A 25966-nucleotide genomic window follows, 5' to 3' on the forward strand; every position below is an offset into this window, starting at 1 on the left:
AAGGGCATCTTTGGAAAACATTTACAGTGGTAAGTATGGACAGTGTATCTCAGTATTTGTCAAAGGCCAGCTCAGAATGTGGGGAAAGTCAGTCCAGATCCAATCCTAAATTGTATTATAAGTACAACATGTTATGAAGTGTAACATTTTCTGTTTGAAATTACATTTTCTATAGATAAAAATGTTTAGAGTAACCGTGAAAATAGAGTGTGGACAATATTCTCAGCGTGTCCCCACATGAATCTGGTTCTAATGTGGTTTAATTCCCTTTTGTTGACATTGTTGTCATGGCCACATTAACTGCTGGAGAGAGTTAATGTGCATTGCTGTTGCCGAGTTATTGCATTAACGCAAGACCAGAAAATTTGATCTCCATCTCTAAATCACAGATAGAGATTGTGTCTCATTTTGTCTAATACACAGTTTTTAAAACTAGTATAAATATAAGATTAAGTCTGAGTCAGAAAAAAAAAACATAGATTAACTGTCTGAGCTGTGTCTGCCTTGGTTTTGTGCTGGACCAATCAAAGATGAGAGATAACAGATAAGATCAGAGATGTGATGCTAGTGTTGTAATCATACATCTGAGTCCAGGGACACTGACTCTTCTTTACTGTCTTCAACTTGAGGATCAAATGTTAATAAGATGCAGACTTCTGAGAACTAAGTTTTCGAGCCTCTGGTGGTTTGATTCTTTGGCTCAAGGTTGATTTTAATCAACCAAATTTGCTTTATAATGACAGAGAACGTAAAATATGAAGTGGACATTTACATGAAAATACAATAGTACTGGAAACTGATGATATGATGAAAGAAAGAAAGAAAGAAAGACTCTCACCATAAATAACATCCTGTCGTTTGACCGTGTGCCTGTCATGTTTCCTACAAAACTCTGGACTGACTGCGAGACTCCACGACTCGGCATCGAGTCCCAGCAGGTCGGCTGACAGGTCACTCAGCAGAGGAGCATCGACAGCATCTGTAGGTACACACATAATGAACAATGTCTTAGTTCTAAATCACTGTTTGAACTGATGCAGCCACCACACGCCGTAAGTCCCCCTCCTCACCCTGTGTGGTGATTGGCAGGTCGGTGGACGGGGGAGTCGCTGTGACTGGAGTCCCCTCATCAGACAAAGAGCTGTTGGTGCAAACTGTGACGCTGCAGTCAGCATCCACCACTGCTGCATCACTCAGCCTCCTGCAGAGGATCAGCACAAGTAAGAATCAAATATGAAGCTTCTTGACAAAGACAGAGTGTATGTATTAGACTGCATTTTTTTATAAAATACAAAAAATAAGCTTTTATTTATTTCAGCATTTTGAAACAGATGATAGTTTTGGAGGCTGAAGTTAAATTTGACTTTTTTTTTGTGTCAGACAGGACGGAATGGAAGGAAGAAAGAAAGACGTTCCCACAGAAAAGAGATTAGTGATAAATGATTAATTTATCCGGTTTATCTGACCCACTCAATAATAAAATTATAGGATTTACACATTTGAAAACCTCCCGAAATAAAATAAAATACCAAATTAATCTATTTAAGTCAAAATAAATGTAAAATTTGATTAAATTGTTTTGTTGTTGGTGGTGGTGGTGGTGGTGATGTGGCAGTCCAAATAAAAGTATTGCCTTGACTTTACCTGCTGTCTATGGAGATGGAGAGGCTTTTGCAGAGAGGAGCGACTGTTTCTCTTTTCTCTCTGGTCATCGCTGGCAGTGAAGATGAGGATGAGGAAGAAGGAGTAAAAATGGAGGCTAGAGAGTTGTCTTTCATAGAGTCTAAAGGGAAGATAAACAGGAAGAGTTATTAGTCATACTTTGGAGGCCTTCCCACTCCACAAATAAATACTTCAAGTGTTTTATTTAGTGTTCAGATGCTTTGTTTGTATCTGTGTAATCATCGACTGTAACAGCAAATGGATCACAATACTCTTTCGCTGTTTAAGCGGGCAGAGAGCCTGCAGTTGTGACAACATGTTGTAGTTAATGAAGGTGATTATAAATGACCTTTACACCTTTTCCAGATATCAGATATTCAGTGAAGACATAGAGATTCACATTAAGAAATAAAATGATCCTGTTCATGCAGCAGAAACCACTGTAGGCATACACAAACACATAAACACAATCCAGGCCAGGTCCCCCACTGAGCTAGATTAAAATTTAACTTTTTTTTCTTAACCTGCAAGAACCCAGGGAGGAGCAATGGCTTACTTAATCCACTAGTGTACAAACAAGGGAGGACAGGTGAAAACTAAATGAATCAAAGGACAAGGGAGGACACTGGTGGGGGAAGAACTCACTCTGCGGGAGAGATAAGGTCTTGCTTTTGATCAGCAGTGCATTCCTCTCCTGTAGCTTCTGGGGGAAGACATAATCATATTAACATGAGCAGCTGCAAATCCTTGTACTATAAATAACAAGATGCTGTGGTTGTAGCACAAGAAATTCAGTCAATATTGGAGTCAATTTATGCCTAGCTGAATCTGCCCTCAGTTATTGTGGTTGTGCATCACTAGCTGACGATGTTCAAAACATTCCAGGCGTTCCTTTGTGACCACATACTGGAATTTACTCTTCCTGTGATCTACTTCCTCTCAGCCAACCTCTACTTCAGATTAGTTTTCTTTTTTGGCATTTTGCCTTCATTAAAAGCATAGCTTGACAGGAGACACAGGGTGAGACAAAATGAATAACCATAAACAAAAGGGGGATTTTAACTGGACGGCTCAACTGTGCGTGTCTTGACACAGTTGATCAACGGTGACCAATTTTTAAAAATATTTCCCAGGAATCATATTAATATATATATCGCAATAATTAGATCCAGAACATTGAGTGGCAAGTTTGATTTATGGAAGTGTTAGCTATAGCATAGCCACAACTGCAGAGTGACAGTTTTTCAGCTCAGAAAGTGTATTTAAGCAATGTTTCTACCAGTGTGTCACCATTTTGTCCATATAATTAACAAGCACAGCAACACATGTGAAAATCCACAAGCTCACAGTATGTGGTTTGACAATAGGTGGTAGGCATGGGTGTAAATAATGCATGCATGCAAAAACAAATGTTTCAAATATTCATAGGATTGGAATGCTTTTTGATGGAGGAAATGCACTTTGTTTGCCCCTCAAGGTCAATGCAAACATACTTTAGTGAGAATCCCATAAATAAGAATGCCTTGTTTACAAGAAAACGCCACAGGACACCTAAAATTCTAAATTCGTTTATGTGACAGATTTACAGTCTGTTCATGCAAACTACTAGTAATAACAATGTCAAGTAATTGAACTACTGAGAAATTGTGTCACTCATGAAATTATACTCCATAAAAAAGTAAGCATTAGCATGACTCTTTGTGTCAGATCTCGTAAAATACCACCACACTGTTTGTGTCTGCACTGCTAATCATGAGCAAAATGAAAGAGCCTATAATATATACATTTATAAGTTTATGATTACTTTTTGTTCCTACTAGAATTTACATGCTTTAAAATTCAAAAACACACTACCTTTTTCATAAATTACATTGCTGCAGCACCTCTTATCCCTCTCTGTCTGAAACACTCTGTTTTAGCTACTGTCTCTTTAAGACCCACCTCCCGAAAACCTAAGTCTGCTGTGACTGGTCTGGTAGGCAAAAAAAAAAGTGAGGTACTTAAAGCTGCTGTCTGGAGTTTGAATCGCAGCGTCTCCCAGAACACTGTTGGTCCCACCCTCCCTCCCTCTGATTTCGCCCCTTTATTTGTGCACGCGCGCCGTACATGAGAGAAGTGCCCGGAGTGCTGCAGCATCTCGCCTGTTTTGCTGTTTTCCCCTCTTCTACATTTAGTACATTTAGTAAATAATAAAGGAATTACGTTAGAATGTTGTATTGAGTCTAACTTGTCCTAATACCAAAATAACATGAATCTGCTCGGACGAACTAGTAAAGTTTCAATATGTGATTACACTCGTGTATCCCTCTCGATGACGTTGTTTATCAAACTTAGTGCATTTACGCGTGTATATGTGTTACATTGTTTATTTATTTCTATCTAGAGTTCAGAATTGCATGACTCCTCTGACGAAGAGTATGTCCCAGACGCCCCAACATCTTCCTCCAGAGGTCGGGCATCTAAACGAAGCCGTCAGGCGGGCTATGGAGGCCGTGGTCGGGGAGCGACGCGAGCACCCCGAGCCAAAAAACGTCCTGCAGTCTCTTGGCCTGACAAGCCGTGGGATTGGTAACTTTTCTGGAAGTTGCTGAGCCCTGATGCTCTCTCCTCCACAAGCAAAACAAATGTGCGCGCGGTTGCGTAGTGCGTAGCTCGCCCACCTCTGCATGGGCTTGCTTGCTGTGCGCGTAACCGTTGATTGACAGCATGACAAAGCTGAAGCTCGAACTTGATTGGTCGGCAGCAACCGGCGCTTTTTGGAATAACATGGGGGTCTATGAGAGGAAGGCGGAGCTCAGGAATAAATTTTCATATCGCGTTATTCTAACTTTATATTATAGTATCGAACTAGACTAACACATTTAAGCTTTGTTAAAAAATGATACATAGATTGAAAACAAACGGAAACTCCGGACAGCAGCTTTAAAGCATCCCCAGATATACACTACCATTCAAAAGTTTGGGGTGACCCAGAAAATTTCATGTTTTTCAATTAAACTCACACTTCTATTCATGTGTTACCAGAATTGCAAAGGGTTTTCTAATCATCAATTAGCCTTTCAACACCATTAGCTAACACAATGTAGCATTAGAACACAGGAGTGATGGTTGCTGGAAATGTTCCTCTGTATCCCTATGTAGATATTCCATTAAAAATCTGCCATTCCTAGCTAGAATAGTCATTTACAGCATTACTAATGTCTAGACTGTATTTCTGATTAATTTAATGTTATCTTCATTGAAAAAAATAGCAACATTTCTAAGTGACTCCAAACTTTTGAACGGTAGTGTCAGAGTTTTAGAAGTTGCAGAAGCACCTCTAATGAAGAAATAACGGTAAGGGAAACTGATAATGGTTTGTTCATTTGTGTAAATGTGTTACATGATGATGCAGATAAGCAACAGAAGAAAAGCTAGGTTGTAAAATCAGGCATTTCAGACAGATAAGTGTTAGTTTTTTTTCAGTGGAAGAGAATGACTCTCTGGTTTTGTAAGCTTGCAGATCTTTCCCATGTGCAAAAATATAACACTCTAAAGCAAATGGAAAAAACTACGAAAAGAAATATTTTATGGGCTCTTTAAAATAGATCAAACTCAATGTCGCCCCAGATATGCATTGTCTGTCACCAACAGCTGTTTTTTAAATGTTTGTATAGTCTTTCAGGGTGATTTTTTTTTCCTTTAAACTATTTTGAAATCCTTATTCTAGCTTGTTGATTCAGAGATCAAATGGCATGCGTGATGTTGACGGTTACCTTTCCACAGGCCGCAGCAGACTCTCGACAGTTTTTATGGACGTTCATGAAACAATCTGTAAGCAAAGGAAGACGAAAACTTGGTTAATTTCATAAGTTAACTGATAATACACACAATTACCACATCTCTGGAGTCAGTGTCCAGATGGCTGTCAAACTGCGCTGCGTCTCGTGAGCAGCGTTGACTTCATGGAAGGAATGCAATTGACTTCATGTCTTCTGCTGAACAAAACATCAAGGCAGCACGTGCGAAGAAATTTAAACAAAGCCTAAACAGTTCAGCCACCACAGGACATAAAACAACAACACCACTGACAGTGTAATACTCACTGGAGCACTGCAGCAGCTCCTTCCCAGAAACAGACTTATCACAGGCCACACAGAGAGCAGGACCAGATGGAGTTACAGGAAGAAACTGGTGTCCGTTAGCAACTCCTGACTTCTCCTTTCCCTCCTTCACCTCTTTCCCCTTCACCTAAAATACAAGCCATAAATATTTTTCATTTTCTCATTCAGCTGACATTTACTGCAGTTAATGCCCATTATCATGTAAAACCACCAAAGTAGAAATAACATGGGAGAAGGAGGCATATAGAAGCCATGCTCCTGCTGAAACACACCTGTTAAAGTGAAGCCAGAGGAGATAAAGAGGCCCCTGAGCGAGCTTTTCTGTTTACTTAGTTAAGGTCCATGGGGACGGCTGCTGTTCTGATGTTTTATCCTCAGGAGGGCCTTTGGGGGATTCCTCTGCGTATGTGCGCGATGGAGCAATGTTTATTTTCTTATCAAACTTTACAAGGAAGTGTAAGAGTGTGTGTTTGTTTTTCGACGGTCCGTGTGCATCATGTGTCTGTACATACATGGAAACATGTCTTCGAACACACACGTGTTCACAAGATTAAGAGAATACTACGGAATGTGTTTTGGGTCCTCACGCTGTGTGGAGGGAGGTCTGTATGTTATGTAAGAGAATATTTTCATTGCGTCCTGTTGCTAAGACCTGAAGAGAGGGAATTTTCTACTTCGCCAAATAAAGGCACCGCGCTCAGACAATGGGACCCCAGCGCAGGAATTCTGACCTGGCTTGTCTCAGAGGCGGTAAGCTTTTTACTGCGCTACTCCGGGAAGCCTTTCAGCTGTGGCTTTCTTTTTTTTTTTACTTTATCATAAAGACCAAGTATAGGGATTTTCAATCACGTTTTAAACACATGTGGGGTAAATCTTAGCCAGCAAGAATCATATTTTCCACTGGAGTCCACTTTGCCACCTCACCTTGGTCTTGCTTCGAGTGCTGGACATCCTGCTCTTGAGGAAGCTGAAGGTCCGGCTGACTTTGTACTTTTCCGACTCGACCTTAGATGGAATTATGTATTTATCCCACTCCTCATCCTCGATCCTGTGTCAGTGTGAACATATTTGTCACCACGATTCCTTACATCACTTTGGCCTGTGTGAGGCTCTAATCCAAACATGCACACTGTTTCTAATATGAGTCACTATTTTATTAATAGACTAGAAAGAGTTGAATAATCAGGTACACTGGTGTCATGCTGGAATGAAAGAATGTCCAGACAGTCTTCCAGGACCCCTGGTCTACAGATTATTACTCTTAACAACATGCTTGGCATGCTTGGAAGTCACTATGGACTCTAGTGGCTGCTATTTATAGTATGACCTTGGCAAAATGCAATTAATAATGTGTCAACTATTTACAGCAACTAGTTACATTGGTCGTTCTAGGTGAAAGGCAATAATGACAGAACGTAAAGAAGAGAAACATGCAACATCACATCAAACTTGTCATAAAAAGTGCTATAATCTAGTTCCGGACATCCCTACATCAACAAATACAGCTGCAAAGAATCCATGTGGTAAGTGGATGAGTTGAGGAATGATTTTTATGGCGGGGTTAGAATGAGTTAAGCCACGCATGCATGGCTGTGAGGCCGTTTTGGTGAAAACATACTCTTTGAGGAACTCTGTGAGGGTGAGGTGTTGGAGCGATGCGCTGCTCTCCTCCTCTGCTGACTGGGCCCGCTTACGGAAACCCAAAACCCTGCATGGATATAGAACACCTCAGACCAGGTTGCTGTTGTGTCTCAGCTCATTAGGTAACTCAAAATGTGATATTAAAAATTAGAGCATTTCTTTGACTAACAATGTGTGTCTGGAAATTAAGATGACTGCAGGTTTCAAATATGGACAGACACAATGATGTTACATTATGCTTTGGTAGGTCATACGTTATAATAGCTGATGCTTTTATGCAGAGGTAGTATCCACATCTTGTTAATACTGGATGGACAAAAATGGTTTGTGAGTCTGATCAGACTGGTGTTGTGATTACTGTACGGTTAAAGTGATTTATTCTAACGCAATAATCCAAGGCTCTGATATGATAATTTAATTGCCTAATATGATGTTCTACAGTGTTTCCTCTGTTAGCAAGGCATGGTTACCAGCAACACATGATGAGCTTATGAGGCAGTGAGATGGAATCAGCTGTAAAATGAACAAGGTGAAGTGGCATTTCTGAAATGAAATCCAAATAAGCAAAATGTGTTACATGGTAGGACTGTGAAGCACATGTTAATCCGAAATTAACCATTAAAATCTATACTTATGGTAAATACTACAATATGCGCATGCTGCAAATTCAGTATTGCTGATGTGGTCTAGAAATGAGTGAGATGTTTCTGAGGTCTGACATCCAAGAAGCCCTGAGTTTGGCTGTTTATTGAGGGTTATTTTGAGGTTGCAATCAGAGAATATACATATATATGTATATATGTATATGCTGGCCCCAGTTTCGCAACAGGAAGTATGTCACATCCTGCACACTCAGACTCCAACCACAGGCTTAACACTAAAGAGACACACACACAAACACACATTTCCACATGCAGACCCCATCTAAGCCAGTGTCTAACCGCTGGTCAACACCGATGCCTAAAAAAGGGAGGAACCTCTGTGCAATACCCTAAACACAGCTGAGCAGATCTGGCCTGAGCTTCATGAAATGATACGCTGGTTTTACCTCTTTTCTCGGGGCGTCTCAGTCAGGTTGAACGCTCTCTGTTCTGTAATGTATAATAACGAGTATGAGCAAATTAGTAAGCCAGAAATGCATACCAAAACATTTGAAAATACTGTTATAGATAGAAGTAAGTCAGCTAAGAAGATTAAAAAACCACTATCCCCGATTAAAGCTGAAACAAATATAGGGATCATTAGACAAGTCCTGATCTAGCAAACAGCTCCAGAGAAAGAATAAACACAGCAGCAAGTCTTGTCCTGAAAATCCAGATGACAGCATAGATGGAAAAAAAAATTAAAAACCAAGAGGGAGACAAAACGCATACCCAAAGGGAAGCTTAAAAAACCCTCAGAGCAGAAACAACTCATTATTCAGATGATCTGTAGGAGCTGAGCATTTTTCCAAAACCTTAATCCCCTACTTTTCCACCATTATTATATATGAATTAGTTTTTAGATGACTATTGTTTTACTAAGAAAAAAACCCTTAACATTGAGCTTTGCAGTCTGTTTTTGATCAATTCAAAATAATAGTGACCCTGTTCCTTACTGAGATAATAACTTGTTACACATTGAGTGTTGTGCTCACCACCAAGAATTAAACTGTACCACAGAGCTGCATAATTCAGCCAACAGTGAAAAACATCTTTTTTTTTGCAAAATTGTGTAAAAACAAAAAACAAAACATGGAGCCCAGCCGATACTTGGCCAGTGCCGAAAGTGATTTTTAGGAGAAAAAAAAATGTTGACTTTGATATTTTTGCCGAATATTCATATGTATATATATGTATATTCAGCACAAATTGGTCAACATATATGCCTAAACCAAAATCTGGTGGACCAATTTATTGATCGGGCTCTAGAAAATATCTGGGAAAATACTTATTTTACAGCAAAGTGATTGTGTTTTGCACTGTAAGTTTTTAAATCTTCTTCAAATATATGTTTTACAGAGGGCAAAGATACCAGTTGTGCCTTTTAATTGTGCAGCTCTTGTTAGTCACCAGTTGGTCCCATGATGTATCAAAAAGAGCGAAAAGACACCAAAATGCCTCCACCGACCAACCAGGTTGTTGTCCGATGCTGCTCTTGTACTTACTAACTTGGTTGAGACGAGAGAGGGATTTAGACAGAGATAAAGCTTGAAGTAGAGAGCGACTGCTGCTGAATGCTCCATCTACACAGGACAGAGCATGGCCTTAATGCTGCACATTCATATTTACTCCAACGCAGAACTGATGCTAAACACACAGAGAGCTTCAGCTGATTTATGACAGCTGTCTGGTCTTCCCCCCTGTTGGACATGTGGCACATTTGTCCATTCAGCTGGCTCTTGGGAACACAGAGGTCGCAGGGCAAAGGAGTCATAGTTCACTCACCTTCTGCTAAATCAGTGATAGTCGCGTCTCGGTTTAGCAGAGGCCGTGACGGCTTCGCTTTAGGGGAGGTGTAGGAGTAGGAGCGCAGGCGAACCTCAGCTTCCTCTGGGTTCTGGGTGAAGAAACATATCAGAAAGCAGAAGTTCACAGGTTCAGGAAAACCGGAGAGCAGCAGAATCCTGCCTGGTTGACATTTTCCACCCACCTCTGACTTTCTATCCACTTTATTGAGCTGTTGACAGTGTGTGCTTATCTTGATTACTGATTGTCAGTAAGGCAGACTTTGCATTTGATGTCAGACATGACTCTTCATTGTTTAATTGCATTTGTACTGAATTTTTTACAATAAACCTTTATGCAAAATTGATAAATGAATGAAAGTGCAACACAGAAAATAATGGCAGACATTATTTGAGTTAAATGAAAAGAGCCTAAAAACAGGTGACCTAGTAAAAGATAGACGGTAAAATCTTCATAGACATAAGCATTCAGCAAGAATAATCTCCAGTCTAGAGGACAATATACTCATATAATCACTCTTTTAATTTGTTATTTGAAACAAAGATGTTGGTGAACCAAAAGGCGGAGAATTTGTACAAATATCTTGTGACAAGCCAGACAGGATTCTACAAACAGAAGTATGAAGGTCTAACCTTGGTGGACTTTTGTGTGATGTCGGAGTGTGCACGATTAAAATCTGGTGACGTATCAAAGGAGTCCCTCTCCTCTCCTGAGCTGGACTGCAGGATGGATTGCTGCTTTAAAGACGAGCAGGGGTAGGAATGTCCCAGTAAGTCCTCCTCTCCACTGTCACACTCCAGACTGGGGCTGTTTACGCACAGAAATACAAACACACACATGTTGAGGTTATAATCCCGCAGTACGATAAATTATTCAGTGGCTGCTACTACATCAATCTGCATTAAGGGTGAGAACAAACTTGGAGACTTGAAGAATCTTTGTGACAGTCAAGAGTTGTCACACACTCACTTTTGCTGAGTATAGCTGTTGACAAGACCAGATCAAACTACAGACCCATATTAAGCTTTGCTCAGACACAAGTCTGACAGGATCATAATGTCAACATCTGGTCAAAGATTTAAAGTCTAAACTCCAGAAGATTACAAGACAACAAGCCGGTTTGTGTTGAGCTGCACTATTTTGCAGAGACCGAGGCAGATGCACCCCTATGACCTAAGAATTACCACGGATGGCCATCATGGACAAATCTGCAGCCTTTTGATGGCTTGTGCCAGATTCTGCATCACTGAGGAAACTGGAAGGAATGTTCACTTCAACGGACAAACAGCTCAATTGTATTCGAGCTTCCTGTCACTTTCCACACCTTCACTGACTAGACACTGCGCTAAATGTCACAAAATTGTTTTGCTGAAATTCCAAACGGAATAGTCTTAGCACAGGTTAAATAGAAGACTGCCTATGATTCAACACATTTCAAATCTGGTGCAGAGGTTTAACGATCTGCTGCATTGATTTTTTTTTTAAGAAAAGTAGGTCAGCCTGCATGCAATAAAAAACTAATCCAGTTTGGAGGCAGTTATTAAATTTCTTTCATAAAAATAGTTCACACTTTGATGTTAAATCGAGAATTAACAGCAATCATCTCCTACCTCAGGCCCCGGCTTGACTCTGTCAAGCTGCATCCTTTGTGATTCAAACCCGGAGAAACTGGCAAGCATGTCTGCGTCTGACGCCTCTGTGCTCCCTCGAACAAACGAAGGGCGGAAGCCAGGGGAGAGGAAGGAAAAGATGGGGAGGAAGCAAAGGGAGAGGGGGGAGAGATGCGAGGGGATGGCTCCCTGTGACTCTCTGGGCCAGGGTCTTGGACTCCTCTCAGCCCGTTGTGGGGTGAGGACGGGTACCGGTTCTGGGAGCAGTTCCCTGAATTAGGTGGAGTCACGGAGAAGGAATCCCAGCAGGAGCTGCCAACGTGGGACGTGGGACTGACCTCATCCTCCCCTGGAGAGCGGTATTTAATGTCAGCGTCGTCCACCTGGAAAAGAAAAGGTGAGAAAGCAGTTAGAAGGAACCGGAACCGTTCTACTGCCTGATTTGTAGCTCGTCCACTGAAACATTTCACATCTTGAGCCAAGTCTGCCAATTTTATGAATGATATCACTGCTAAACATTGTTTTTTCACTCTAGCTGAATAGAAATAAATATCACAACTCACCTGGTCTACCAGCATGGCGTTGGCGTAAACTTGGTCTTTGCCGTGTATCATCGCTGACAGCCTGGCAGCTGCTGCTAGAGTCGGGGATGAGGCCTGGCTCTCCCTGATGGACTGGCTTTTCTCTGTAGAGAGGGAAAAAGCCAAAGAAAGAGAGAGAGAGGGGATTTTTCAATATTACATTTGGTTTCCACAGCAACGCCAAATAACTCACAAACACAGGAAGTGACATACACATCCTGGGCAGTTGCATGTCATTGTTCAGGACTAACAGTCTCTGTGTGAGTGTCTGTGTCTGCCTGAATGGCTCATTGCACACACACGTGAATTGGTGTGTGCATGGAGTTGCGAGCAGACTTCTGTAGACATGTTTCTTCCCCACCCTGCCTTCGATACGGCAGGCGAGTGGAAATAACTCCCGGTGAGCACACAGTAGCATTGAGAGGAACCCTTTCAACACAGTGGAGTCACTGTGAGCAGCAGTCTGGTTTTGCTGTTAAACAGGAGAAAACACTCCTGCTCTGAAAACACACACACACACACACACACACACACACACACAGCTCCCTCTGGGATGTAAAACGCACACCCTCTCCACAACAAAATTTCTTAGAAGGTATTTTGGGATAGAAACTAACTTACACACATAAACAAAGAAGCTAAACGTTGCCAGTCACGACACACATGACAACAAAACCTTTGATGAGACATTTACAGTCAAGTATAGTTTAGGATTTTCTCTACAAAGCTGAAAAACTCAACTCTGATGCAAACATGGAAAAAAAGTAGCTTAAATGTTTGAGTCTGAACAAATGCAGTTGCTCCGACTGCAGATGAGGAGCATGTGAAATGATCAAAAGCTCCAAAACAGCAACTAAATTGTGAGCCAACTGCTGTTTTCAAGGTTGAGAAAGCTCAAACGTATGAGTGTTTTTAGTTTAAGTAGGTTCCACAGTTTTTTTTCTAATATATAGAACTCTTTTCTGTCTAACTTTGTTAAATCCCATGTCCACACTCCCTATGCAGCCTGTTTTACGTCTGAACTTGTATGATTGAACCCTGATTGAACGCTAAGAAAAGCACCTCAATAAAACATGAATCTGGGATACAGACTTCATTTACTAGTGTTTTTTTTCTGTTATTGGTCTACCATCAGTCAAAAAGTGTCCCTTTGAGAAACATCAACTTCAAAATCAATGATCTTCAAAGCAAAAAAGTTTTTGGCTTTAAAACTCCAATCAAACCAAACAAGTCATAAGTAGGTCAAACAAAATCCTATCACCTAATTATACTTTTTCAGAAATCCACCAGCTTTCTCTCAGTGCTCCAGTGCAGTCTCTAAAAAGGCATAGAGCAATAGGCTGTCTACAAATTCAGTGGCTTACGGGTTATAACTGTATTGTACATCTGAATTGCAGCATTGAATAAGAGATTTCACACTGCACATTCATTCGAGATTTAAAAAAAATAAAAAAATCTAATCACATTAGCAGCCGGTGCAGCACTTGTCACACTAACCAGAAGAGGCAGACTCATTAGCTCAGTTATATTATTATGCTCATAATGACCATCTCACCTCAAGATGGCCAAGTTGTGCCTCCAGCAATGCCAGCGGGGCAAAAACATGTCTTTGGCATGTTAAACAGTTATTAAAACGAGACTCAACAGTCTTCTTTACAAAGGAATCTGCAGTTTATCCATGGTTTCCAGGCTTCCAGCACCGCAGAATGGAGAGGAGATGTCCAGCATTTGTAACAGAGAATAAATCAGACTAACAATTGGCTGTGCTTCCTGTAGGCGGTAAGTCCAATAAATCTGAGAGGCAACAGGGAGTCAGGCAGACATTGATGAGGACACCAGATGATTCCTGTTACATCCCCATCTAATATAAATGAATTAACTTGACTACTGCAGCATAAACAGAGCACCCCACATCAATCCTGAAAAGTTTTGAAGTCTGAAGTCTCTCAAGTAGAAAGCTGCAAAATGTTACAACCTGTAGTTAAGAAATGTCTGGACCTTCTTAGTTCCACGTGAAAACATTACTCTGTATATGAACCTGAATCAAAATCCATTATACCTGCACACAGTCACGTTAGACCTTCCACTATGTATCACAGGATTAACTTTAGTCCAACATCAAATCCACGGAGGGGGGTTAGATCCTGGATGTGGGTCAAGCTGCTATTTGAAAGCAGATACCGTTTCATATAAACCCACTTCGGGGACTTGACAGGCAGGCCTAATAGTTCAGGTTCTGGGCCCGGTCCAAAGCCACAGCTGGCTGCCATGGGCTCAATCATTCACACACCTCTGACCCATAAACACTGCCTCAGTGAACATTACTGTCAGGCAGCGTGATCTGTGTTTAACATTAGTTAACTGGGGAAATAACAGAGAGGCAGGGAGTTCATATTACTAACAAGTTAGACCTGCACTAAATCAATCTTTCTGTCTTTATCGCCGAGACAGACGCTGCCGTCCGCATGCTGCCGCTTGAAAGGGAGTTTCAAGAAATGCAGAGCCATGTGTGGGGTTATTTATATAGGATTTTTGCTGGTGGAAGATATATTTGGAGTGATGTGATATTCAGAGCATGTCCCTGAGTGAGAGCCAACCCTATACAGTAGCGGTGCCTGGAGTGGCTGCAGAAAGTAAAAGAGAGACCAAGGATCTCTACAGAGACTCAGACAAAGACAGCAGTCAGTGCCAGGTTTCCAGACCAGGGCAGTTAAACACAGAGAGTGACCCCTCAACCCATGCACACCCCTGGGAGAGACGGCAAGAGAGGGAGAGATGGAGGAAGGCAGGATGGAGAGGGGGGAGGCAGGGCTGTCACAAGGGCTCTTTCTCAGGGTTCGCTCTTTTTAGAAGCTGTTTGGCAAAAACAAAATAATCATAATTATTCATTGTATAAACACCTCAGCTTGTTTATTATGAGTACGCGAGGATTATTTGCCCGTGCTGTCCCTTCTTTCATGATGTCAGTTAATCACACTAAACAACTATTACTTTGGAGATAGCGGAGAGAAATTAGGATCACAGTGAAATAACAAGCCGAGTCTAAAAGAAACATAACAGCGGGAGAAGTAATTATTTAACTTTAGTGTTCAGGACGTTTAAATCATAAAAGCAATTGTCCACCAAAATCCACAAACCCACTCTGAGTTATGACACCTGCGGTCAAACATCCCGGTCCAAGCATCACATTCCCATTGTGTTTACATTTTGGTGCGTCACCCTAGTCGAGAGAGCCAGGAAGAGGTAAAGCCAGAGTGAGCAGTGATCACTTCTCAGAATGGAGAAATAAACTTGTGGCTCTGTACACCTGAAATCACATTTCACTTCAACAGGTGCATTGTTACACCACAGCCGACTTCTCAAAATGTTTAAATCCCCCTTGAAGACTACATGGTCAGTTTAAAAGGTTTATTTAGTGCCACTGTTTCTGCTTCTTGGTGGAAGAGCAGCACAGACAGGCAGTGTGTATGAAATGTGCCGACGTCAATCACAATTACCAAACAATAACATGGACAATCTTGCGAAGGTTTATGGTGAAAGACGAGGAAAAGACCGCTGGAGTTGAGCCATGACACAGCCATGGCAGTAACACGATCTTCTTCTGTGTCTGTCTCTCAGTTTCTCACTCTTTCTCTCTCTCTCTGTCTTCTCAACAAACACAAAGCCACTTGCACACAAGCAATGAACTGTTTAACCACTATGGTTTAATTTTGCACTATTTTAAGAATCCACTTAAGCTCTCCCATGACTAACAATGAAGCAACAAACTTGGATGCCAAGTTTAAGTACCAGTATTAACTTGATTCCGGTTCAGTTTCTCATAATGAACCAAAGCAAACACCGTTTCAATTACTTCTTCAGTGACACCTAAACAAAAAACGATTATCAACTGCAGGTGCCCGATCCTACATATATGAAGGCATGTGTTAAACTGTGGGCCTACCTTTTGTCAGATGAGGGCACGACTCCTCAGTGGGTTGCATTCATGCACACGACAGTGTGTCCTTAAGATGCCAAAAGCCCCAAACCACTCAATCAGCCTCAAGTGGACGTCTGACATTCCCCAACATACTGTCACATATCAGATTACATCAGTGACAAACATTTAGTTATCTCACTCTGACTGATGCAGTGCTGCAGTGGAGGCCTCTGAGTAACAATGTGTAATGGGAACAGTCTAATTTTAACTTTATTGTTCCACCATGAATGGTAAAACTTGTCTGCCAACATGGCAGATTGCAGTGAGCTCCTAGATTTTCCATCTCTAACACGGACTAGCTGCATCATCTCTATGATCGGTGTTTAAAAAGCAGTCAGCTTTCTCTCTCAAATGAATCCACATGCATCCAACGTGTGTCAAACTCTGCAGATGTCAACATGTCAGAAACACATGCTTCAAGGATATTTCTGTCAGTGAAGTGAGAAATGAGTAAGTCAACATTTATGGCAACTGACATAACTGTCAACGTGAAAGGGCAGCAGGACAGATTTTCACAATAATTACTGCAAATACGAATATGTTACCTTTTTTGCCCATCTTCCTGCGCATCCTCATCTTAGGAAACGAAGGCCAGGAGTAGTTGAAAGGAGAGTCTGAGTCAGAATCCATGATTTCTGATCTTAAAGAAAATCTTCATCTGAACAGCTCAAAGTGCTTGATAAATAAATGAGCAGTGCCTCGATTCACATAATTTCCCACATGGCCGAACAGACAGCGAACTAGCTGCAGCACTCACTCGCCTTTTTCCAAAGCCCTGGTGTAGACACTCTGACACTTCATGAGTGAGCCAGCATGTTCCCCTGTGTCTCCCCCAGCCAACCCTCTCCCTAGAAATCCTCCCCTTCCCCCCTGCAAAACTCTGAACCAACTGTCCAACAGAGCCGGGACTGAACCCTGTCTTCTCCCTCTGCTTCTTCTTTGAGTTTTCTCTCTATTTAACACTTCTTCCTTCCTTCCTTTTCTGACGGCTCCTCTCAAAACTGTGGCGACTTCTGGGTCTCTCTCTTTCTCTGTGTGAGTCTCCCTCATTCACTCATCTACCACACACAGTATACTGAGTGAGCGGGAGGGAGATCAACACATGCTGACAGGAGCAAGGGGGAGGAGGGTACTGACTGCCGGAAAGAGTGACTGAAGGACGCAGAGAGAAACAGAGAAAGACAAAGTCAAACAGAGGAGTGACTTCAGAGTCTGCAGCGAAGACAAACATGAGGGCAGACAGCTCAGCGGAGGTGAGTCTCAGACATGGGAGAAATCATTAACCCTGTGAGTTCATCATTGTCTCAGAGATATACCATGTCTGCAGAGCTGCACGCTCCACACACTTCAAGGTACAAGCAGTCCTGCCCAAATATGCCGAATGCCACATCTGAAGAGACTCCTTCTCAATCACTCCATTCTCTCTCATTCTCTATATTTTAGCATGTCAAAGCCAAGCTGTGGAGGGAAAAGGAGAGGAGGGAAGGGGGGCAGACAGACAGCCAGCCAGGTCAGCAGCCTCACCATGGAGACAGCAGTGAGAGCTGCTGCTGTTTTCTTCTTCCACGTCGTTTCTTTCCTCCTTTCCCCCTTTCTCAGCAACCTGCAGGAGTACAGTGCTCCGTTTGCTGCAGCGAGGATACAAGCAAAGCCTCTCAAATGGGACGGTAAAGGAGTTTTAAGAGACAAACGACACAATAGCGAGGTGGAAAGAGGCCAAAACATGGGTTTATAAATGCACATAAATGAAGGAATGTGATTAAAAAAAAAAGAAGAGAGAGACAGAGAGAAAAGGGGGATGAGGGGGGTTTTGTAGGCAGAATATATGCAGAGGAGGGGAAAAGAGGTACACTGTGACTATAGAAAGTAGTTTCTGTGTGTGCATGGGGAGCGGGGGGGAGGAGGGTGTTGGCACTGTACTGGTGAACATTAATGCTGTCTTTGTGGGGTCTGTGTGAGCTTTAATCCTTTTTTCCGTTCTCCAATTAGATCCCTCAGTCGGGGTCGGAGACTCTTGTTGGCGCTCCTGGCGTTGCACTTATCGTCTGTTGTCACTCTGCCAGACTATCCATATCATAAATCCCTTTCTCTCTTTCTCTCCTTTTCCCCCATTACACACACACACACAACACCATTTTAAAACTCCTCTGCTCTCCTCTCTCTGGGGATCTCAACAAGCTGCTGGAAAACTGCATTCAGCAAAGCCCTGGCAACCCCCATTCAGCCACAAACACCCCTTTTTTTCACTTCCCTATACCCCTTGCCCCCTTTAGAGCACTCTTCCCTGCTGCATTCTTCCTCTGAAACACACAAGTGAACGCACACACACACATCGACCTCCTTCCTTTCACCAGCTACGGAGAGCAGAGCTCTTCAGGCTGCAGTGGCCTTTGCTATTTGTTCACTAAACTCACATCAAAATGCTGACCTGGGAGGTGTGGGTGTGCACATTTGTGTGTTTGTATGTAGGTATTTGGGTGCAAGTGTGTGTGTGTGTGTGTTTTGGGTGGGGTATTTAAATATTGGGGGCATTAGGAGGGCAAAGATGGGGGAAAGGGAAGGGAGGAGGGAGCATTTAAGACCAAATAGAAACGCTGTGATTTTTCTCTTATAAACTCTAAATTATTATATTTATATTGTAAATGTTGCAAATCCTTCTTTGGCGATAACATATATAATTACAGCCATGCCAGTGAATTTACAGTAATCTGGACAGGGGAAAGGAGAGATGACATCAAGAAGACAGGGGGAACATGACAGCTACGTTCAAAATTCCTCATCCCTCCCTGAGGGTCTGTCTACACAAGTTCTGTCTGTCTATTTGATGACGCATTCGCTCGAGTTAAGCAGCCATATTGCCATGTGTCAAAAAAACAGGCTGTTATCACAATGTCAGCTTTACTGCTTTACTAAAAAACAGAAACACTTACTGGTCACTTGTGATGCCTGACAGCTCCGGTATGTCTAATGGAGAAATTAAATTCTTCAAGGGTCAAATAAGCATTGTTATCCCGGAAAAATGTCATGTATGAAATGTGAGTCACTTCCAGCCTGAGCTGTATTATTTCAGTCAAGCGTGCCACTGAGGGGAAACTTGAAGAAAACAGTACACAAGTGACCCATATTATTTCATCTGAGCCGCAAAAGGCATTTAAAGCGGTTGAACGGGGTCGTGAGGTGGAAGTCATCAAAGGTTGCACAGAAGCTTTGAAAATCCACAGTCAGACAACCCAGACAGATACTCACAGATACACATATGCATACAGAGTCGGATGGCTAAAGCATTTAGCATGGAAAACTACACCAGCCACAGGACATTAAGATTGCAGATGTCCAGTGCCAAGTGTTAGAAAGCCCCAAGCCTCAGCTGGTAACCACAGCATTCTTACACTGAGGCATCAGTCTGTTCTGCAGAAATACAAGGCAATTATTAACCCACAGGATGTTCCCACTCTCAAATCCTTCTCTTCCCGTCCAGAAGGCAGATCAGAGTGAAGCCACCTTCAGCCATGGTGTTAGGAGTTCACTTCTGTTCTCCTGAGATTGTTGGCAGAAGCAGGATGACTCAGAGTTAACTACAGGACTACATGTAAAAGATTCCTCCTCAGTGCCACAATAACTGCAAACACAGAGTGACAAGGCTGCAAAAATTCAAAACAGAGGGTGGGGGGGGAGCAAAAGCCGCCGTGGGCCTGAAATGTGATCCTATAGTCAGCAGGGATGGTAGACAGCCATAGTGGAGGATTAGACCTGAGTTCCAAGTTCTGTTCAGGAAAGGAAATGTTTCCTGCAGTTGGACTCACTTAACTATTGGAAGCTACTTGGATAACTTCCTATGAATATAACACCACCTAAAACAACAATGATCACTTTCAGTCTGCACAAAACATGAGCTTCAGCCGAAGTACCGCAGGCTCTAAAATTAAAACCACGTCTAAAACAGGCTTCTGTTGAAAGTAACACTGCTTGGAAGAAATCTTAAAATCTTTACCAGAGTCAGACTGCGAAGGCTCGTCCTCTTCTTCGTCCTCCTCATTCAGGCAAAACATCAGCTGCTCCTCGAAGTCCTCAGTGAAGAAACTGGGAACCTTTAGTGAAACAGCATGCACATTTCCACAGTGAGACTTTCACTTTATGCATACCACAAAAAAAAGGACAAGCAGAACTAAGTGCACTAGCATACATGTGTGGTGAGTGCCAAGGGGTGTGAAAAAGATCAATTAGGAAACCATCTGCATCACATTAAACAGGTCCTATTGGATGACCAGGATCATGTGCACACGCCACACCTCTCAGAACATGAAACACACTGTTGACCGCTCACAAAGACATCTATTCAGTGGCGTGTGCAAGGTGCCAATTCCAGCACCTTGACAATAAGAGTGAAACAACGTGCAGCATTGATGGCAGTCGGTGCCTTGTTTTAGCCGTGACCGCAGTTTGCCACTAGCTGGTGCAGATGTTTCAAGGAGACTGAATGAGGGGTCCTAGAGGTTTCAATCTGCCACTTGTAATAACATATTTCAGGCATTTTTAAGTAACACCTATAGTCCTCAAAGTTTTAAAAGGATGGGTAAGGTAAGTTTATATCTAACTCATCAGTTGAAGCTGTTTAACTCTGTGAACTCCGAGCAGATTCTGGGTGTTTTTTGCTCCTGTCACGTTTTTACTAACTGTGGGTTCATTTATCACTGCAATGAGAGAACTCAAAAAAATTCTGTGCACTATAGCAAAGTTATAGTACCATAAATCATAAATAAGAAAAACAAAAGTTGTATTTATTTGATTACTTACTTTATAAAATTCCAAAAAAAACAACCTGGACTTACCATGTGCAACAGTTTACAAATGTACACAGGTGTTACCAATGTTAGAAGAAAAAAAAGAGGGCTGTACATATTAAAGATTTTAATACTTGGATTTTTATTTTGTTTCCTTATTTGTCTCCTATGTGTTCTGTGTAAGCACAGCCTGTAGTTCAGCCACACACAAAAAACACACAAAAAACTGAAGTCTTGTCACATGACTGTTGGCTGTAGCCGAGTCACTAATCGCTTCTCAGATGCAACGACGGGCAGAGCATTCTTTAGTTCTTTACAGAATTTGATTTCTGCAAACAGTTGATTTTTGCTATTTTTTAAATGAGACATGGAGAATAAAGGGATTTTTGATTAAATCATACAACTTCAAGCTTAGGTTATGTTAATTTTCCCTATAGAATCACATGTATCACATGATTCAGAGACTGCCCAAAATTTTTACATGTTACAGTTGTGTTACAGTTTCTGTAGGTCTCAGTAGGTTTAGGGGTTCAGAGGGTTAAACACTAGTTCTAGGAAGATTTACCGTGTAAATGAAATATATTCTGGTCATATTCTAATCCATAACTGCCAATCTAAGTGACTTATTATAAGCAAATCAATCAGTGCCTTGTATCAAATACTTACATTTTCTTCACCAGCAGAGCTTCCTCCATTTATGTCAGGATACAGCGCTTAACAAAGAGAAAACATATAGCCATTAAACTTCAAAAGAGCCTCAAGAAAGCACGGATGTTTCAGTTTTTAATGATACCATGTAAAGTTTTAATTTTATATTCTTTTCAAACCTGGGGGGATATTTTTTACTGTGTGGCCTTGATCTCCTTTCTTTTTATTTAACCACCATGTGCATCCCAGATCAAAGGCCACAGCATATGATCACTTACCAGAAATAAAAACACGACACACAGAAATTAGTGTTTGGGTGGTTTGATTAGTGGCTCGAGGTCATGTAAATATATAAAGGCAGGAAATGTACAAGAAGGAAGTAACAGCAACTCACGCAGTGCAGACAGGGTGGGAGAGAAAGTCAGAGACAAGAATAGAATCATGAGGGGAAGTCCAAACAAGGGTTAAAAAAAGACAATATGTATCATATAAAACACCATTAAGGTCCTTCTGATTTTTCTATGATACCAGAAAACACATTTCCTGATATATTGATGTCTACTAGCTCAACTGTTGTTCAGAGAAGAGGGAGAGACAGAGAGAGGAGAAGAGATATAATATTTTAAATTTCATCTGGCTATCTTGTGTGTTTATAGCCATGCCAATAAAATATCTCAAACACTAGAAGACAGACTGCTATTAAATTCTGTAGAGTCATTCATGATGCCCAGAGGCTTAAACTGTAAAGACATTGTTGATTCCCAGACTTCTCCTCTAGCACCACCAGCAGGTCAAAGTCGTATCGCAGTATGATTTACAGTCACTGCACAAAAGGCAGAAATTGCATTCAGATATCTCAGAGTAAATTGTAATAATTTCGGTGTTCACCTGACCTTTTGTACAGCTCCACCATCAGGTCAAAAACTTTAGTTTCTGAGCAAAATAAAATTCTTATCATCCACATGTGTACTTTGAGGTTTGTAATAGCTAACAGATGTTAGCTAAATAACATGCTAAGCTAAGAAGTGTTTTTATTTTTTATCGTTTTGATGGAAAACTTCTGAATTTTATTTCATTTTATTCATTTATTTTAAGTAGCAGTCATTTTTAAAATCCAGGAAAAATGATTGTCATAGATGCTGGGTAAATTGTGTGCACTATTAACTGTATTTATTAAAATCAGCCAAATGTCGTTGATAATTTATGAATAACTGACTAAGAATTCATCATCCATCCATCCACTGAACTCCAAAACCCATCAGCAGATTTGAAAGGATATTTGTCTTTTTTAAAAATGCCAAAATCACACAACTCATCTAGCAAGAAACTGTAAAAACAAAAAGAATCATCAGACAAACAGGCTTTCAACCAACAATGTGTGCCATGTGGGGGGGAATTAACCAAATCCAAGCTTAAAATCTGTGATATTTCATGTTTCATTTTTTAAAAATGCAAAAAAAAAAAAAAAAAAAAATAGCACTTGCTCTAATCAGATTCAGTAAAAAAAAAAAAATCTTTACTTATTGGTGCAATCAAGCAGCAACGAGCAGCTCAGATTTGACTAACAGTCACACAACAACAACTCAGGGACTTTTCAGCTGAAATAGTCTCAGAGCAGGAGACAAATATGGAAACAAATTTAAAATGTAAGTAGTAAAGTATCTACAGTATGTAGAGTCACTTTTTTTCCATTATGGTAACACTTGGAAAAATCTTGCACAGGTTGATTCTTGGCTTTTAATTTTTATTATTTTTTTTTAGAAAACAAATAATTAAACAATTTAAACCTCTGCTTTTTAAATGATGTATAACTTTTTGATGTTGTTATACTGCACAAATCAGATTTTTTTGAGTTTTCTCAACTTCTTGCCATGGTTCTCCTGTTTCCATAGAGGTGCAGGACGTTATATTGGAGTGAAGAATGAGCTCAGATTGAGTAAAAAAAAAAAAAAAAAAAAACGTGACAGTAGCAGAAACTGCTTGGAGTTCTGAAGGTTAATCAGCAAATTAGCTGAAAGCACTGTTTCTCTTTACACCTTGCTTGCTGTCTTGATTGGTGATTTTACTGTTTAGTTGGGCTTGCAGTACCTATAAAATCCCAGATGAGGGCAGTCACTTTCTATTAGGGTCTGCATGGGACCACAGTTAACATCCCTAACAAACTACGGCTATAAAAAAAATTGGCACATCGTTGCAACATGAAAGAAAAGAATGAAGATAGTAAGGTTTAGTTTATCCAGGCCAAGCCCTAGAAAAGAGACAGATTAAGAGGTGTGTGATACCATTGTCTGCAGGATCATCCACTAGTTCCTCCTTCCCTAAGATGGTCTCCACCCGGTCCCTCCTCAGTGCTTTGATCTGAGAAAGAATAAATGCAATGCTTGGGTGTAAAGATGCAGTAAAACCAACATCAGCAGAGCAGGTCAAAGCAGCCAAAAGCAGTGCATAGTGTGGATTGTGACTGGTTTCGTCTTTGGTTTGCTTTCTTAATTACACAATTTATATCTGGCTTTCTTGCTGAATGGACTTTTAGGTATATCATTTTCAGCAATAACCAGAACCATTTCTGTCTGTGTAGAAATTACCTCTAAAAAGGCTAAATCTGTGACTTTTTTTGGTTCATTTGGTCAGATGTTACCTTTCTACACAGATCTTTACATACAGTACGCTCGCACATACCTCTCTGAGAAAGTCCACATCTCTGAGTCGGTCTCTGAGAAGCAGGATATCAGCGTGTCTGCTCTCCTCTGAGCTCCACCTCAGGTTTTGTCGGACAGTCAGAGTCAGGTTTCCTGTGTCATGACAGAACCTCAGCAGCCTGGATCTGTCTGCCCACACCTGGGACAGGCCTGCTGGAGGTGTAGCCAGAGGGTTGGGTGGGCTGCAGCCGGACATCGGTATTAGGGTCAGTTTCTCAGAGAATACTGTTTTATTTTGCATTTTGGATTAAAAGACGTTCCAAATGATTAGAGCATTTAAATAGATATCTAAAAGTATGCATGATGGTCCTCCTGCGCTTCTGGCCAAGCAAACAGCTGTGAAGAAGATTTATGGATCCAGATTTTTTCTGACTGACTGAGTCTGACAGGTAATACTAACAGGTGTTTAGCATTTTATGTGTTTGTAAAAATGCCATTCAACAGGTATATTTACAGTAACCGAGAAATCTAAAGAATGACAATTATCTGAGGATAAAAGCTCGAAAGCTTTCCCTTGCCCGTGTGTGTGGGAAAGCTCTACACTGGATGCAGAATGTTTCAGCAAAAACAGTGACTCATTTGTCAGTGTCTCTCCTGTAAGTGTGCTGTTAGAGCTTGTAATCTTACTGTGAGAGCAGATCCAGGAGCTCAGTGTTGCCTGCTGTCTGTGCCAGCTGCAGCGGTGTGACTCCGTCTTCGTTTGGCAGACTGACAGCCATCAAACCCCCCGGCTGGCAAAGCAGCAGCTCCGCCAGCCGACACAAACCCCATCGCACAGCCAGGTGGAGGGGAGACTCTCTGGGACTGTGCTCTGGAGATGTGGGTAGAAATAAAACACCATTAACATGAAAATTCTGCAAAGATTAAAAAAAGCAGTGGGATCTAAGACAGCTGCTGAATGAAAGAGGGAAGTGGGATTAACAGTAAGAGCAGTAAAAACCTGACATGTTGAGAACCTTGGCTTGATAACCATCTAATCATTGTAATTAAATGAAATGTCAATAATTGATTTCTTGTCTTGTACAGCTCTGAGTCCCTCCGCTCCACTGACCCACTTAAAGGCAATAAAAGCCTTTTAGCAAAGTGGTGACAGATTTTTGTTCCTGTTTCTGCATTTTTCTGTGTCTGTCTCAAGATGTGTTCCCTGTAAATGTCATGCATAACATCAGTTATTCGCAAGAAGCTGTTAAACTCAGAAAAATGCTAATTTAAAATGTATTCTAGCAGCATGAATTGATCTTAATCTTAACACCTTTACATTTCTGACAATTCCTTTCAGGCTTCAGTACTATTCTTTTTTTCTAGTCTGTGCATTTTGGTCTTTGGTCAAGAGAAACTTTAAATTCTAAGAGGGGTGGACAAAATAACAAAAACACAGAATTACTCTGTGGTGACTCCCTATTTGGTGAATCTCATAATGTTTGAGTTTTCTTTTGACTGTCAAACTATTTGATGTCTTTCAGAACAAATACAGTCTGTTACAGTTTTGTTGTTTGACATTTATCGTCAGAATTTTGGTTACTTTTACCCAAAGCATTGCAGCACTTGAGGCTGATTCTCAAGCAACTCCATCTTGACTTCAATAAGTCATAATTTTAAAGGCAACAGCATGAGTCACATAGCAAAAGGGAGTTTTTGACAACTTTCAGAAAGGTCTGACAGTAATTACGGTATTTTCATAACTGAGTTTTCAAGGAATGCAAGGCAACTTGCAGAATTACAAAGAGGTCAGACAGATGCTACTTGAACTGACTGTGCCTTATCTACAAAGACTGCAAAAATGTGGGAAGACGAAAATGAGTCATAAATTGTACA

General features: G+C 41.2%; 1 protein-coding gene across 5 annotated transcripts in view; it reads right to left on the minus strand.

Annotated features, from left to right (window-relative positions):
* The window catches only part of LOC110960521 (rho guanine nucleotide exchange factor 28-like), a 48939-nt gene that overhangs the window by 12137 nt on the left and 10836 nt on the right, over positions 1–25966 (minus strand). For 2 of the 5 annotated variants that reach the window (XM_022207780.2, XM_051950828.1), the window contains exons 6-23: positions 24779–24962; positions 24132–24333; positions 23735–23810; positions 21471–21517; positions 20015–20111; positions 12027–12148; positions 11464–11846; positions 10486–10660; positions 9833–9944; positions 8455–8497; positions 7384–7473; positions 6690–6813; positions 5748–5892; positions 5418–5473; positions 2308–2365; positions 1645–1783; positions 1071–1201; positions 839–979 (exon numbers count right to left, since the gene is read on the minus strand). In XM_022207780.2, the coding sequence (XP_022063472.2) occupies positions 839–979; positions 1071–1201; positions 1645–1783; positions 2308–2365; positions 5418–5473; positions 5748–5892; positions 6690–6813; positions 7384–7473; positions 8455–8497; positions 9833–9944; positions 10486–10660; positions 11464–11846; positions 12027–12148; positions 20015–20111; positions 21471–21517; positions 23735–23810; positions 24132–24333; positions 24779–24962 (2325 nt within the window). Of the gene's footprint in view, positions 1–838; positions 980–1070; positions 1202–1644; positions 1784–2307; positions 2366–5417; positions 5474–5747; positions 5893–6689; positions 6814–7383; positions 7474–8454; positions 8498–9832; positions 9945–10485; positions 10661–11463; positions 11847–12026; positions 12149–16568; positions 17104–20014; positions 20112–21470; positions 21518–23734; positions 23811–24131; positions 24334–24778; positions 24963–25966 lie in introns of those variants that run through there. The other 3 variants (XM_051950829.1, XM_051950830.1, XM_051950831.1) reach the window with 3 other exon arrangements.

This window comes from Acanthochromis polyacanthus, chromosome 7 (assembly GCF_021347895.1).
Source record: "Acanthochromis polyacanthus isolate Apoly-LR-REF ecotype Palm Island chromosome 7, KAUST_Apoly_ChrSc, whole genome shotgun sequence".
Taxonomy (NCBI): Eukaryota; Metazoa; Chordata; class Actinopteri; family Pomacentridae; genus Acanthochromis; species Acanthochromis polyacanthus.